Source organism: Pipistrellus hanaki (genome assembly GCF_964339955.1).
Source record: "Pipistrellus hanaki genome assembly, chromosome: 1".
Lineage (NCBI taxonomy): Eukaryota > Metazoa > Chordata > Mammalia > Chiroptera > Vespertilionidae > Pipistrellus > Pipistrellus hanaki.
In genome coordinates, this window is record NC_140503.1 from 130451573 (window position 1) to 130468697 (window position 17125).

At 45.0% G+C, this 17125-nt stretch overlaps 1 protein-coding gene across 3 annotated transcripts in view; it reads right to left on the minus strand.

Annotated features, from left to right (window-relative positions):
• Positions 1–17125, minus strand: part of SFMBT2 (Scm like with four mbt domains 2) — a 207140-nt gene that overhangs the window by 11961 nt on the left and 178054 nt on the right. For all 3 annotated transcript variants that reach the window (XM_084869269.1, XM_084869268.1, XM_084869270.1), the window contains one exon: positions 8736–8845. In XM_084869269.1, coding sequence (XP_084725395.1) covers positions 8736–8845 — 110 coding nt within the window. The remainder of the gene's footprint in view (positions 1–8735; positions 8846–17125) is intronic.

Genomic DNA, 17125 nt, shown 5'->3' on the forward strand with positions numbered 1-17125 from the left:
CTTGGTGGGGGATTTTTTCTGTCCTTCTGAAGACTAAATATTTCCCCCCTAAAATTCATTTTTTTAAAGTATCAACAACAACAAAATAAATTCTAACTTGGAAAAACTGGCCTGTGTGTTCATTCACTGGTTTTCCTTGTCCCAGTCCCTCTGTCCTTCTTATTCTTCTGTCTCTGAAAGCCAAGCTGCACATTCTGGGTAATAAGAACTACTGGTACAAAGCAATTCTTTACAGACAAGATGGTGCTTTAAGAACACAGCCTTGTCCGACTGCTGACTCTTCTAGGGCCTCCATGGACCCTAGATATAGAAGCAAGAGTGCCCCCGCCCTGAGAAGAGGCTTCCTGACTCCCTCTGGGTGGTTCTTGCTACTGCTTCCTTTGCGTTTCACAAACACAGCACAACTCTGAACAAAACAGTTGAGAGTTGAAATGTATTTTCATGAACACTGCCTTTATAATTATTCAAAGTGTGTGTATATGTTTTTTGGAGCACCCTATATTTGGAGGCGGCCTGCAGGACTCATTTTTAATATATATATATTTTATTGATTTTTTACAGAGAGAAAGAAGAGAGGGATAGATAGTTAGAAACATTGATGAGAAAAAACTATCAGCTGCCTCCTGCACACCCACTACTGGGGATGTGCCTGCAACCAAGGTACATGCCCTTGACCGGAATCGAACCTGGGACCCCTCAGTCCGCAGGCCGATGCTCTATCCACTGAGCCAAACTGGTTTAGGCATGCAGGACTTCTTTTAAAGCAGAACCCAACCTGCTTTCCAGAAGATCTGGTTCCTAATTTTATGTTGGTGATTTCACTTCATATGGTGGTGGAAACGGAGAATTAAAATACAGTCTTACTCTACATTTTCTCTTGTGATTTTTTCTACTACGATTTTAGTATTTCTGGGGCTCTCTCTTCTAAAGAGCTCAGTATCAAGATTCGTAAAGTCCCTATAAAACAGTAAAATAACAGAAGGTAAGATAGCAGAACTGTAAAAAATCAGGTCAAAATTCAAACTGTGGAAGTAGGGGCCACAGGCAGCTTTTTCTGTTCCCAGACGTCACATTCGCAAGCGGACTCTCCCAAAAGCACAGGGGAGGGCGCAGGAAAGCGGGAACAAGCACCGGAGACTGCACACAGGGTGGCCTTTCTTCCTCTCCTGAAGGAGGATGACTCAGTGGGAGAGTGTTTCAGTACAGCCCTTCACAATTAGGAAAAACCAATCTAAACTTATGAAAATAAAATTAGTCATTTTTTAACCATATCTTTATTTTCATTGTTGACACTATTGCAGATGTCCCCATTTTGCTACCCTTTACCCATTTCCTTCCCCACCTTTCTCCCCACCCCCCTCACTCTGGCCATCACCGCACAGTTGTCTGCGTCTATGGGTTATATATATCTTCTTTGGCTAATCCCTTCACTTTATGTCATCCAGTCCACTCCTCCCACTTCCCTTCTGACAGCTGTCAGTCTGTTCCATGTATCCATGCCTCGCTTTCTATCGTGCTCATCAGCTTATTTTGTTCATTAGATTCCACCTATAAGTGAGACCATAAGGTATTTGTTTTCCACCTCCTAGCTTATTTCACTCAGTATGGTTTAAAGGGAAGGGACTCCTCTCCTCTTTCCTGCCCTTTGGGAATAATTCTGTCTAAAAGCCACGGCAGTGGTGGTAAGGGTGGGAGGACAGAGCAAGGAAAGTGTCAGCCGGGGAAGGCAGGGTGGGACCTGCAGTGTCCCAGCCGGAGTGTGCACACTCAAGTGCTGCTGGGATCTCCCTTCCCTGAAGGATGAGCTGTCCTGGTTCGAGCAGTGCTGCTGGCCGGGGACCTCCAGATGTCGCCCCTTTCGGTTTGCCACAGCTGCAGAAGTTGCCTTGCCCTCCGCCTTCCCCCGGACAGCCCCATGCAATGACTAAGTGTGGTAGGGGAAAAAGGCGTGGCCACCTGGGCCAACTCTGGACAGCCACGGAGGGCCATAACGCCACAGCTGCCCACAGGCTGCAGATGGTCCCTCCCTCTGCCCAATCTGGTCTTTCTTCCACTGTCTTCCACAGGTGTCCCGTCCCCAGGGTCCCCCTTAGTTAAACCCCAGCTGGAAGGACCCACACCTGAGGCGGGTGAGAAGAGGGTATAAGGCGGCCTTCTGTGCAGGCTGCCGTGTTCTGAGCAGGGTGAGGACATCTGCATCTGGCGGATAGCTGGCGTGGGCGGGTGCGAAGGCCTGGCATTGAGAGTTGGCCCCCGAGAGGGGTGAGGGAAGAACAAAGTGACAAGAGACTGGCACTGCACTGGAGCCTGACCAAATAAACATGCTGGAGGTGGTGTGAGCCAGGTTGCCCATGTATATCGGGGAGGTTGGGGCATCTGACCAACAATTTACTACCAAATCCATCTGGAGAAAGAATAGTCCATTTTTATTTTGTAGTTGCAATCTGCGGCTTTTCAAAATAAACATAAAAAAATCATAAAAATAAAATGTATCTTATACAATGATTCACACAACATGAAGCTTAATGTATATTTCCCACCAAATGCATACTTTCGAGCGCTATTAGTACTGGGATCATTTTTCAGTTATTGACACAAATGTGGAAGAAAACCTGTTTGAAACATTCGAATCCAGACTGAAGCAATGATCGGGTTTGTTTGGGAGTTGGTCAACAAATCAGGGCAACTGTTCAAACAACTGTTTTAACAAAGCCCGAGAAACTGAGAGAGGTGCTGGCCTACCAAGACACACAGCATAAAGCAGCTCCAAGATCCTGCCCCATGGTGGGGTTTAAGGAGACAACCGTGTTTTATGCAATACTGTCCTTTCTATTTTCTCAAGGACATTACACCACATCACCATTATATAACCTTCCAGACAGAATGGATGGACAGGTGTCCGCAGCCCCACCTGAGGGACGCAGATGTGGGAGGGCAGCTGGCACCTTCGGCAGCACCCAGGCATCCAGGTGGAGCTGGAAGCCACAGTCCTCACCACTGCACTGCCTTCACGTCACCACAGGTGAACATCAGTATCTGTTTTGTAGCTGTCCATTCCACTGAAGGCTTAAGCGCGGTATCCCAATGACCTAACCTTACAGGCAGGAAATGTGAGAAGAGCTCAAAAGCCTGGGATAATGCCTTTCCCTTAGCCTCTCATTGTGAACGTGGAGAGAAAAACACTGAGCCATGTAATTTACTAAATGGCCCAGCCAGGCTATTGTAAACAGACGAAGATAAGATTTTCTTCAAGTATTACAAGGTTGGTTTTTTTGTTTTTTGTTGTTTTTTTGGTGTGTGTGTGTGTGTGTGTGTGTGTGTGTGTGTGTGTGTGTGTTTTGGGGGGGTGGCGTGTGGGATATTGAAAGAGACAAACAAGCTAGTACCCCCCGCATTGTCAACAATCTCTGAGAGAAGGAGGGAAGGAAAGAAGTAACAGGCTGCTGGTCTGGAGCCCAGAAAGAGATGCTGAGAGGACACCCGGGAGCAGAGAACAACAGACGGACAGAGGAGGGATAGCTCCCCTGGCTGCCAATGTGGGGACCCACTCAGAACCCCAGGGCTGATAGGAAGATTATTGTGAGGCAAAGGCATTTGAGATTCTGCAGATGTAGAGAGAAGCTTTTTCAGAGCTTCCATTATCTGACTAAAAGCAGAAACTTTCGAGCAACGAAGACTGCCATAAATTCCCTCTGCGAGGCAGCTTCTAATCGCTGGAGAGAGACCGAGAGTAAACGTACCATAAATCCCCTCTTGGGAGTTTCACGGGCAGGACAGAAAGAGGGCTCCCGCTGCATAAACAAACATTATCACAGACTTGCTTATCTCCTATTTGTTCTCCTAAAACACATTTGTCTTACCTAAAGAAACCCACCTCTTCTTCCCCTGGAGGCCTCTTCTCCATCCTCCCTTCCCCCCACTAAGCTAGGTCCCATGCAAATATATGTTGTTCCAAATCCTAAGGGCCCCCTGGGTTACTCAGCAAGGGGCACTCCTGCCCTTGCACCTGTAAGTAAACTGCACTTGTAAGTAAACTGTCTTTTCTCTTGCTAACTTGTCTTCTGTCAGCTTAATTTGCAAAATCCCAAGTACTGAACATAAGAGGCAGAGAAAAGGTTTCTCCTCCATGACCTCAGTAAGGAAGCGTGAGTGGCCTTCCAGTATCTTCCCACCAACCCAAATAGGGACTTATTTCCACGTGTGCCCGCACAAGGCAGGGTGAAGAAAGACAGTGAAGGTGGAGGAACAAGAGTGCTGGGAAAAGTGGTCCCTTCTTCTCCAGGAAAGAGCTAAGAAAAACCACAGTGGATTTTGAGCCAAAAGAAATAGCACAAAAAGACAGACACTGGCCTGACAATCCCCAGAATCATCGTATGGCCCATGCGGGATGCCCTCAACTTGGCCTAAGTCACGTCATTCATCTTCAAATGACTCACATCGGGACCTTCTCACAAAATTTGGGTAGGCAGTGAGAGGGCGGAATCCACATCCTTGTTTATTAAAGGAAGAACTAAAGGGTGGAAAGGGGTAACCCCAATAACTCTGTAGAAATAAGGAAGCTTCACAAGCTGTCAACAAGGAGATTTGGCTCTGATTTCCTTCACTGGGCACACCACCCACACCAGGGTCAATACGCTGGCTCCGTCACTGGTTCTCAGACTTGTGATACTCAACTCCTCAAAAACGTCTCTTCCTTCTTGATCCCTGCATTGCAAGTGCTGAGAGCTCTGCGCAATACATGAGGGAGGAGGAAGAATGGGGGGAGGGGGGGGCGGCAGGGATAGGGGTGTTTACTTTAGGAGGACCACATCTGTGTTTGAACCAGCACACCACACCTATAATCTGATGAACTGAAGCCCACACACAGAAATTCAGTCTTCTTTCCACACGCTGCTTCACCTGCCTGCTTCATGTAGTGTGTACAGTATACATTTTTCAGGGGAGCAAGTTGCATACATCTAAGCAAGGTAAACATTAACAAATGAGGAAACAAAATGTTTTTCAACAAAAAGTCTCTGTTTGGGAATCCTTCTTCACATCAAATCCTTATAGCCAAAAATTACATTTTACTGGCTCATAAAATATGGGCATGAATAAAAGGCCCCGGAAAGTAAGATAAAGACACATACAAAATTAGTCACTGCTTATGAAAAACAAGAAACCAAGATCTTTTCCATGAATCCGAGAATGACTCACCTAAAAGGACGGATCTGACTAACACCTCGCTTCTGCCTAGCTGATAATGAAGACTAATTCACTTGAAATTATATCAGGATATATCCTAGTTAAGTAAGAAGTAACTAGGGAAACCTACTAAACCTCCACCTGGCTTTTGTAAAGCTGATCACAAAAGCCACTCAAAGAAAAGCCCCCCAGACACACAACCAAGATTCTGTAACATATTGGAAAAAAATATTTAAAAGTCTCTAGATGCATAGAGTTGGACTTTTTTTTTTTTTTATTCCCACTAAGGTAGAGCCTAAATTCCTCCTCCTGAAATTCAAAACAATGCAGGTCAATTTAGTGCACTTCAATATCACCCGAAAGGAGTTTCTCTGACAGAGCAGCTGGAACAAACTGCATCAGAGTCCACCTTTCCCTTGGCACTGCCGCACTACAGTGAGCCTTTCATGTTAAAGACTCATAATATCACAGACTCCTTACACAGTGATCAAATATTGCCTTGACTTGTTTTACTGTAAGGGTATGGTTATTGGACAAACAGAAAAATAAACTCTGAGGAGCAACTGCAGGTGACAGTGTTAGCTTTCCTTCTATGCACAAGTCAAACCTTTTCAATGGCACCTCCACCCTACCAAGTAAATGGGTCTTTATTTACCCTTTAGAATGGGGGTGAGGGGTGTCCGGCCCACAGGCTGTATAAGGTCTGAGAACTCATGTGGTCTGGCCCTGCCAAGGCATTAGGTGAGCTAATTAAATGTTTGGCCAAATATAACAGGCTGATTTTTAGCTTGATAATTCTGTATGGCCCGAGAAGGATGTTATAGACACCTAAATGGCCCTGGCAGAACAAAGGTCCCCCACCCCGGCTTTCGAAGTAAAAGCCATTAGAAGCCCAGATGCTCAGTGACAGCATGCAGAGAGTCCTCTGGAGGGTCTGATGCTCTTTCTTCCCCAAAAACATCCTCAGTGATGCTATAGTTTCTCCGGCCACAACCACGGTGGCTGGATGCCCTAAATGCAGGTCTCTGTGCTGAGTTAATTTACTCATGACAGCGACCACATCAGCCTTTCAGCTCCCAGGGCAGAAGCCAGCTCTCTCTCTCTCTCTTGCTTCCCATTTGAACCAAAGAAATAGCAAGGTTGTCAGGATCTAAAAAGTTGTCGTTTTACATCCGGAGGAAAGAAGTGACTCAATACCCAGTGTGGGGAAAAATGCTCCCGCTCACTGGAAGTCTGTGGGCTTTAGCAGCCGCGGGGAGAGGCCGCTGTGATCCGCACAATTGAACCCAGTTCACAGCCCGTTCCCCAGCGCGCTGTGTGCCATCTTGCTGAGGAACTCCCTGTCACGTTTGTATGACAGGCACTTCACCGCCTTTACAATAGAGCTGTGCCGTGTCTGCATTGATTGAATCAGGCAGGATTTAATAAAAGCTCTGATAGACATGGCGATGAGAAAATGAGTGCAAATACTGGAAAATGAGTGCTCCTTTGTCATGTTGGTATTTACAGCAAGTTTCTAGCATATGTAGGAGCAGGGGGAGATTTTAATAGAATGTAGGGGTTTGTTTTTGTGTTGTTTTTTTTTAACTTCTACTATTTCCATACCCATTAAATGTATTTTGGATATATTGAATGATATAGAAAATTTTAAAAATAAGAATTAACAAGGGTTTCTGTATAAATACTTACTCACTACTATAATCAATTGCCCTTGATTTTACTATTGCTAATGGTCATCCCCTTAAGTAAGTTAGGAATATATGGAATATTACCTTGGGAAAAAAACTTATTTTGGTCTTTCCTTGGTTATATGTGAAGCTCACTTAAATATTTCTTGGGAAAGAAATGAAGGATGAGCTATGGTACCACCTTCCATTCACACGCCACTTCATAGAAATAGTCTCCTGTTTGCATATATTCCCTTTCACTTTTGTGATTTGGCAGAATATCTGTGGACCATAAGTGACTTTTACTGAATCTAAAACTACAGAGATGTTCAAAATAGAAACTAGAAAGTACTGAGTGGGTAAATGACAAAAGGTGTTGATGAACAACGCAGTACGTAAACATCTCTACTTAGTACCAGTGTAGGATAACTACAGGCTAGATAATTACTGCTCATACACATTAATTTAATATTCCTCAACTTTCACTTTGAATAAGGTATGTACTTTCTTTAAAGAAGGGTTTACATACATGCTGGCCTTTGAAAAGTGGTTCACTCCAGCATCATTTCCCAAATGTTATCTAAACAATGTTAGTTCACTTGTACAAGAAGCTGACCAGAAGACCTATTCTATTTGAAAAGAGTAACTGAATATTAAAAGGCCTCCCAGGACACCAAAGCAATTACTAAACGTAAGTGGAGAAAGGGGTCGAAACAATCCAGTTCAACCCTGTTGATCCAGGACAGGGGTCCTCAAACTTTTTAAAGTGGGGGCCAGATCACGGTCCCTCAGAGAGCTGGAGGGCCGGACTATATGAACTACTAATTCCTACTGTAACACCTCGGCTGCGCTCACTGCCCAGAAAACCTGGCGGGCCGGATCAGACTCCTCTGCGGGCCGCATGTGGCCCGCGGGCCGTAGTTTGAAGACCCCTGATCCAGGAGGTGCTCTCAGCTTGGGAACTCAAGAAACTGAAAGCAAAAACAGCACTTTTCCAACGAGCCTATTTCCAAATAAAGGAACAAGCTGAGCAACTACATGTCAATCTGCAGCACATTCACCAACGTCAAACAGAGGTACTGGTTCATTTTATCCTTTAGAGCAGTGGTTCTCAACTTTTCTAATGCTGTGACCCTTTAATACAGTTCCTCATGTTGTGGCAACCCCCAACCGCTGCTGCTTTAGAACTGTCAACTCTCAGGGTAAAGAATGTTTGGATCTGGCTTAATTAAACTTTTTACAGTACCAAATATTAAGCAATGCTAATGAATAATGCATATTGATAAGGGATAGTCTATCTTTTATAAAAGTTTCCCCTTTTGGTCAAGTGATCTATTCTATCTGAACACAGCATGTTTTAATTGTAAATGTTTAGCACACTACATGTTAGTTAAGCAACTCCCTAGTTCAGCGCTCACCAGCAAGTGGTCCGTGCGGTCCGAAAGGTTGGCGACCACTGCTCTAGTTCACTGGAGGAATCCTTAGGAGGAATCCTAAGGCTCAAGACAACTCTGTGCAGCAAATGCCAACAATCAGTGCCCAGCACCCAGAACTACAGAGCAACAGTCCCTCTGCTGCCATTTCCCTGGGCTGTGGCCAAAAAAGGGAACACAAGTTTCTGGCCCTGGCTGGGTTGTTCAGTTGGTGAGAGAATAGTCCCAATACACCACATTTGAGGGTTTAATCTTTGATCAGGGCACATACAAGCAGCAACCAATGAATAAATAAATAAGTGAAACAAAAAAAAAAATCAATGTCTCTCTCTCTTTTCCTTTCCCTCTCTATAAATCAATAATTTAAAAAAATTTAAAAAGAGGAACAAGTTTCAAAGGAGCAGGGCAAGTATTACAAGAACCCTTGTTTCCCAGAATTAAAAACACTTACTTTGCCTTCAGCGTCTCCTCCTGAAAATTCCAGTGTGGATCTTCCACTAGTTGTAGTTCTCTCAATACCCTCCCAGGTTTGTAAGCTGCATTGATTATCATGCTAAGAACCTGTTGGGGGGAAAAGAAGACACTAAATGAACTTCAATTGTAGCCATTCTCCCTGACACCAGGAGGCTCTGAAAACCCCCTGCTAACACAAGAAGCATTTGCTCTGCATCTCCATTCAGTGAGGAGCTGGGGAGAAGTTCCATAGGGCATTCTGCCTGCTCAGCAGCAGGAGAAAAGGGTGGTACTCTCTACTCTCTCTGCTGAGGAGAGAGGGTGGCCCGCTCTGACTAACTAACATTCCTGATTGCAGAAAAATTGAACTATTTCTTCCAATGTGTGTGTGTTCCATGTTGTGGAGGTGGCTCTGACTCCTGGTGACCCTATGAATGGGTGATGGCCACAATATTCTGTCTAAGCTCCTGCAGACCCATGCCTACAACTTCCAAAGAGCCAATGGTTGTTCTACAATAGACACTCTTCAGTAGGACTGGCAAGTGACATTTCATTTTACTCTTAAAAATAAATTATCAAAAGGCATCAATAAGAGGGAGACGACAGGTTCATGCCAATGCTTCTGGATAGACTGCAGATACAACAATTATGTGAAACTCACCTGATGCTGCCCCAATTTATGGATATTTCATACTAGGCTAATTCTCTCAGAGAGGCAGTGTTTCAAAAGGATGTTTGGAACACCCAACACCATCCAACATCTTATTTCCTCAAATGACCCCTTCACTTCCAAGCCCCAAGTCCAACAAAATGAGCATGTTCTCACTGCCTACTATGACACCCCCAGACAGACCATACCTACCCCTTCTAAAGTCTCAACTGTATGCTCTGGGGAGATGGCATATCCCTGTTCATCTTGATGTGTTTTTCAAATGAAAAGACAAGGAATTTAGATCCCTTGGGTCCCTCACCTTCCCATAAGCAAATCTTCATTAACAATGAACATTAATAAGTTCTGGCATGTTGCTGCTACGTGGATAGAGAACTGAAAGAATGTGAAGGTGCAATGCTGCGTACAGAGACATGGGACCTATGGTTCAGTTCCATGCAATGCCCATGGTCAGGATTTGCCATGGACCAGGCCTGGGAGCACACCAGGAGCAGGCCCTGCTGCCGCTCCTGGAGTCTCCCCCAGTCCTGAGGAGCAGAAGCCAGGCACTGAGCTCATTCTTCATGTTTTAGAGCAAAACAACGTCAAAAGAATGATAAACATATCTTATCGAGATGGGACACTGGCATCACTGCCGAAGCACCTATTATGTGTTGGAGGAGACCAGCACACTGTCAACGGGAAGGAAGGAGATACAAGTATGTTAGAAGAATTTTCATGTTTCAGTTTTCATATATCTGATGTGTTCCAGAATATGACTGTCATGGTTTGTACCCTGATTTAATTCCAAAAGACAATAAAGCTTTCTCATATTAAAACTGGGGACTTAACCTTAAAACATTTTATACTGTGCAGTCGGCATGGCAACTGATTTTTCTTTCCTGGAGTAGCATTTTCTGGGGCCCTGTGACTCCCCATAAAGAAATCGGGGTTCAGCCAAGGCACTAAGAGGCCAGGATAAGGCAGAACAAGCAGCTTTGGTATACGTATTTATGTTTTCTGCATTAGAACAATCATCTGATTTTATTGTTTACTGTCAGTACAATTTACAGAGTTGGCTTAAAAATAAATCCAATCAGTACTGGTTGGAATAATGTGCAAAGTGTTTGTCAATGGACAAGAAAATTTCAACTGATTCTTTTCATCGTGTTTTACTGAGGAACCCCCGCAGCTACATGTTATTTGCTGCATATCAAAATGCATTTTGTGGCTGTGAAAAGAAAATGCCTTCCAGAGTTCAATTCAGCCTGGAGACAGGCAGCAATTAAATTGTAAAAAGCATATGATATTGGATAATTTTCCCATGACTTTTCCCAATGCCACATCATTCTTCTCTGAATTCAACCAGCTCCCTATAAAACTTCAGGATTATGAGCTGAGCAACTTCCGTGTACGTGGCATCTTGGTGTACTGTTGTTACATCCATGACAATGACCAAGTTGACAGCTGTTACCATTACCCATAGTTAGACTGCGTGACTGTACCTCACAAAACATCGAAATGCAACTCATGATGAGGCTCTTGGCCAAAAAGGAGAGCACAGACCCTGCCTCCAGTGAACTAGCAGGACATGATTCATGCCGGAGCAATGCCTTGGAGTTCACGAATTGTTTGTTGAGAACATACTTCTATGCAGAAGCCTCCACGCTGTGTTATACAGCAGAAAGGCAATAACCTTCGTATTAGATAGGTCCCAAATCAAATCCCAGGTCCATCCCTTAGAAGCTGTGGGTCTTTAGGCAAGATGCTTGGTTACCTTTCCTCCTGTGTATAGCGGGGGCACTGCCCTTTACCTGGTTCATAATGAAGGGAGTGAGAGTATGCCACCTCGAAATATGCCCCTGGGACATTGGATTATTTTGCAGTGAAGGCAAGTGAGAAACAGAAGACGTTGCCCTCCGCTTTCGGCCTGGAGCAGGGCTTAAACTTCCCTTGTGAAGGCGCCCGTCTCCTCTCCCCCGTACCAGATCCACAGTGACCCTCCTCACTGGGGAAAGAAAGATGGCACAGGGAGGACGCTGCACAAACAAACCTTAGGAAAAGAGCCCTTATCTCCCAATTGTTCATCCTGCAAATCTACCTTCCCACCATACCACCCTTAGAAGCCCCCATCCCTTTTCCTTTGCTTATCACCTCTCCATAATTTATTGCCTTCTGTTAAAATGGTATGGAAAAATCTTTCACTTCGTTTCTGTGAGGCCTGTGTGCATTCAAAACAAACCCTTTCTTCCAGTTACCCTGTCTTTTGTCAGTTTCATCTGCAGGCCCCAGCTACAGAATTTAAGAGGAAAAGATTCTCCTTTTCTCCAACAGGGGTATTTTGAGAAATAAAGGAGATAGCAATTTTGCATAGCAAAATATTTAAAGGTAGCCCTCTTCCTAATAGCAATGCAGCCCTCCATCAACCCATAAAATGAGCTCTCCGGTGCCCTGGGCCTCTCTCTCCCATTGGCCCACACTATTTGTCTTGCATCTTTGCAAAATAACTTTCCTTAAAAGCTCCTTGGCTTTATTATTGCTTCCTTTTCAGAACCAAACCATCTCATAAAAATAATTTATACTTTCAAATTATTCATCTCCAATTCAATTCTCAGCCTACCCAAATATAGTTTCCTCTGGAGTCACTACACAGAAATGCCCCGTGACCTAATGTTAAATCCAGTGAGCACTTCTGTCTTTCCAGAACTGGCCGCAGGCTGACTGTGCACCCCACTCCTGGTCCTGCAAGGCAGCTTTGCTCTCCTCCCTCTGCTCCCTCAGGCTCAGAGTTTGTTCATAAAATAGTGAATGGGTCAGGTATGGGGAAGAGGCAAGGAATAGCCAGAGGGAGGGAGGAAGAGAGAAAAGAGCATAAGTGCTCTTAGCAGGGGAAGGAGCAAACTCTGCAGCTGTGTTTGGTGCACAGGCCCTCCTCAGTGTGTGCCAGCTTCCTGCTCCCACTCCTCCCCTTTCTTGTCCAATGTCAGTGCTCAAAATACTATGAAAATCAATGGGATTTTTTTCCCCCTGTCCACTCATGAAATTACGCTAAACCATGATTTCCTTTCATATTTGCTCTCAGGAAAACTTCTGCCCCAAAACAAAAATTACTTAGATAATTCCAAACCTCAACTGTATCCTGTGCTTAAATTATAATTATGTTGAAAGTGCAGGGAATCCCTTAATATAGACAAGTTAAATCTTTAAGTGTCAAAATTAGAAAATATTTCAGAATGCAAATATGGCTCCCACAACCTGGGTACAGCTGGGTCAGTGGGAAGATGGCAGATTGAAGGTTTGCCATGTGTTGAATCCTAGTGGCCAGGGGGGAAAGGTGTGTCTGGGGTAGACTTTGGAGACAGATGTCCACAGGACACGTGAAGGAGACTATCTCCTCTGATGGCAAGGAGCTCACCCTGCCCACCAACCCCCATGCATTCACCGTTCCAACAAACCTTTCTGCTTTGCAGTCTGCCCAAGGACCATGGTTATAATAATTCCGTTTACAAACTCAGGACCATCAAAAGCCCTCAAGGCCTAAAAGGTTTCTTATTTTCAACCTCAAAATCAGATGGAACGGAGCTCACTTTATGAATACTTTTTTAAAAATCAAATGTGTTTTTTTTTTGTTTTTTTGTTTTTTACTTAATAAGCACTTTATCAATAGGGTTTCGCTCATGAATGGGATCTTATGTGGAAAATTCAAAAGGAATAAAACGAATTAAGATTCAGACTTCACCAGCTGGCCTTGTCCATACAATGGGAGGCCCAGTGGGTGCAGAGCAGATAAGCTGAGTTTTTAGTGTTGGGACCAGGATGTTATTTAAGACCTGCCTCCTTGGCTAAGGGGTTCGGGGTTCAGAATTCCAGCAGCTGTACTTTTTTTTCACAGAATTCTGTCCAGCCTACCCTCCGTTCCAGACATCTACACTGCATCCACCATGAGCAAAGGACATCAAACTGGAAATCAGGAAGACATGCTCTGAGAGAAGACAGGATCCAGACAGTCTTCTCTTTTCTTTAGTACAAACGTAACCTTCACCAAAGCCAGAGAAAAGCAGGAAACGAGTTTTGGCAAGAAGACAAGGCAAGGAACTCTTTCAAGTTACTGACCCTTGAAAGTGGGTGTTTTCATTCTGTCTCCACTACATCTAATAAACTCATAAAAACTATGTAATAATAACTGTTTTGTTCATCCCCCCCCTTTTGTTATTAGTTGCAAAAACTCTAATAACAACAACAGTAATAATCTGACATTTTACCAGGTGGAAAACTGCTTTGGCCAACACCAGCCTCCACCTTTATTTAGATTCTTACACACTTGTGCTTTGCCAGCCTTCCCAGACCCTCTCTAGGGACTGCTGGTGCCTGCTGGTGTCTGATGAGCTGGGTACGTGGTTCTTAATGGGTTAATGAATGTCCAGCATACACTTAACACAGCAGCAACAAAAACACAGAATTCAAGAGGCACGCCACGTCTTTGATTTTGTTGACTGACTTAACCAGATGTCACCTGGGCGAGATGTTTCCTCCATCCATCATGACCTGGAAAGTCCTTTCTCTGAGGCCGCATTTCCTGCTGCCTCAGCACCACCTCCTCTCAATTATATCAACACATTCATGGATGCTTTGAAAAGTAAAAGCTATCTTCCTTTTCAGTACATTACAGTGAGGGTGACTTTAGATTTCTTACTTTCTGGGTTCCCACACAAAGCTCTAGTTTTTAAAAGCCACGACAGGGAGCCCAGGACAAATGCTCACAGATACATAATAAAGGAGAAAGTCAAACAAGTCATGGCAAACTCCCCAAATGTGGGAAATAAACACTTTAATCAAAACCAAGAGATGGAGGGAAATAGCTTAATGTGCTGGAACAATTATCTACTGAAGCCGAACTTCAAGCTGCCAGGTCCCAGTGAAAACTTCCAAGCCCGGTGGCTTTGGGGGTGGGTGGAGGTAACTTCCCCTCTATGGGCGCTCCCTCACTACGTGCAGCATCTCTGCCTGAGGATCAGGAGGGAAGGGAGGCCATGAGTTCCAAGGGTTCTGGGCAAGTAGGGCCCCAGCCTTGTGCAACCACAGGGTTTCTTTGGAACCTTCTGCTCCAAACACCTGGTTCACATGTCAGTAGAGCAGAGCAGAGTCAGCGCAAGGCCCGAAAAGCTCACTTAACGGTGGGTCTGTACCCTCACTTTCTGCTTCAGATTCATTCAGTCTCCTGTGAGGTTTGAAATCATACTTCATCTGACTGGCTTCTACTTAAGTCACTTTATGGAAGAATCCCAGAGTCAGAGATTAGCAGATACCTGTGTTAGGCAAATTTCCTCCATCCCTGCGAGAGAAGAAAAAAAAAAAGAAAAGAAAAGGCTCTGGATCCTGAGCCATAAAGAGCATACCAAACCCACTGACACAGCAACTGGACATGAGAAAGGGGATCCCTGTAAGAGCCACCTCTTCCACCTTCCATCTTATTGTCAAGGGCTCCAGCATAAAAGCAACAAATAGCAATGGGCTCCAGGTTTAAAAGCCACATCTACTGCTCCCACTGACCCGAGATAACAGAGCTGGGTGTTATTCTAATATAACCAGGACAGGTTCTGCTGGTGGTTCTGCTGGTATATTGGTATTTGTGTGGGCTTGTCACCAGGAGGCAAGGAGAGAAGATGAGGCCCCTTCCTGTCTACAGGGGTTCTGTCCACTCTCTGAGGAAGAGCCAATATCCCTTTCTCATACAACCCCTCAGCTTCTAGCATAGTGCCTGCCTGGTACATGGTTGTGACTCATGAATTCCTCAGGACACGAAGGGATGGATGGATGGAAGGAAGGATGGAGGATGTCTTATTCACTGCTGTGTTCCCAGAGCTCAGGGAACCTGAGATGGCTAAGGCTGAACACCTTGGTATTCAAAAGATTCCACAAAGACTGCAGGTAGGCAAAAAGAAATATTCATGGAGCACAGTGGCACCGTACAATCCCCACCTCATTATTCCTGTACTTTCCGAAGCCACAGAAGCAGATTGAGACCAGTGCTCATGGCTCTCATTATTTCTGCAGCTACTTTCTGCCAAGTTAAACTTATCACAACCTGTCCGCTTAACCAGTCATGTCTAAACCATTGAATCCCTTAATTAGGCTGTGATGAAGAGTACCAAAGTGACTTTTCTAGATACAACAGCTAGATAGATAGAAAGATAAAATAAATGATACCTTGATGATGGATGGATGGACATATGATAGAATAAAAGTATGATAGATAGATGGATGGATGGATGGGTGGATGGGTGGATGGATTAATGGATGGATGGGTGGATGGATTAATGGATGGATGGGTGGATGGGTGCATGGATGGGTGGATGGGTGCATAGCTGGGTGGATAGGGAGGTGGGTGAACTGAGTTGGGATTGGGTGGGTGCACACATTACTTGCATTTTACTCAACATTCCCACCCTGGCAGAGCAGAAGCTCTGTCTATCTCACTTACTTTATCATGTCACTCTAGACCAGTGGTTGGCAAGCTGTGGCTCGCAAGCCACATGCGACTCTTTGGCCCCTTGAGTATGGCTCTTCCACAAACACCACATGCGGGTTCACACATACAGTGCAACTGAAACTTCATGGCCCATGTGCAGAAGTTGGTTTTTGGCCTGGGCAAGTCTATTTTGAAGAAGTGGTTCTAACACCAAGCCACACTCAAGGGGCCAAAGAGCCGCATGTGGCTCACGAGCCGCGGTTTGACCCCCACTGCTCTATACCATCATACGTGGACTGACGCTGATGTTAGGTGGGGTGCACAGGTCTCCAGTCGTGTCTGTCACCCTCAATCAGGGGGTGGAAGTTATATTGGAGGAAGAATAAGTCACGGAGGGTCAGCCCTTCAGAAGTTCCCCTGACTGTTTGGGACTCAAGTCGCTTTCTCTGAGGTCGTCTTTTAAGCACCAGAAAGAGGAGGAAAGCGAGCAGAACACTGGGTGCTCTATTTTTCATGAGTGCACGACTTGTCGATTTTCCTACGATAAAAGTTCATGCCTTTCATGACCGGCCCAGGCTGCCAAAATGCAGTGCGCAGAACACAGGCCATTTCTGCTGCTGAGCTAGCACGTCCCACAGCATCAGCCAGCTCCACACATCAAAGGGTGATGAGCAAAACGCGACAAAGGACTCTCAGAGGTTCCCCTCTGGGAAGGTGACACACTGGCTTTAAATAACTTAAACCAAATAACGTTTAAGAAAACCATGCGTGTTCCCCAATCTCTGTAACCCACCAGGGACCTTTTCCAGCTGTGCTGCCTTTACATCCATGGCCTTTAGAGACCCTACAGTCCTTCCCAAACAGGTATTTTCAGTTATTTCTGCCAGTGGGACTGGGCCGCTGTTCTCTCATTTTGTCACGTGTCTATCAAAAGACGGCTTTTTAATGATGGGGCACAGTGACATGAGTAAACACATCACTACAGTTCCACTCTTCCCTGTCCTGCTGCACTCAGGCTGGCTCGCTTACATAATGCTCTTCTGCTCACATAATGCTCTTCTTTCACACACGGACACGACACCTGCCTCATCTCTCTGTACATGAATTAAGGACCACAGACCGGTGCCTGCATAGAAAGCAGAAAGCAAATTCCCCCACACCTTTGTGAATGGCAACAAGAATGGGGTTACTGATCTCTGAGTGAGGACAGGCTTGGAACACTAAAACCTCATGAGTCTGCCCAGGGCTGCGTAGATCTGTAGTCTCCGTG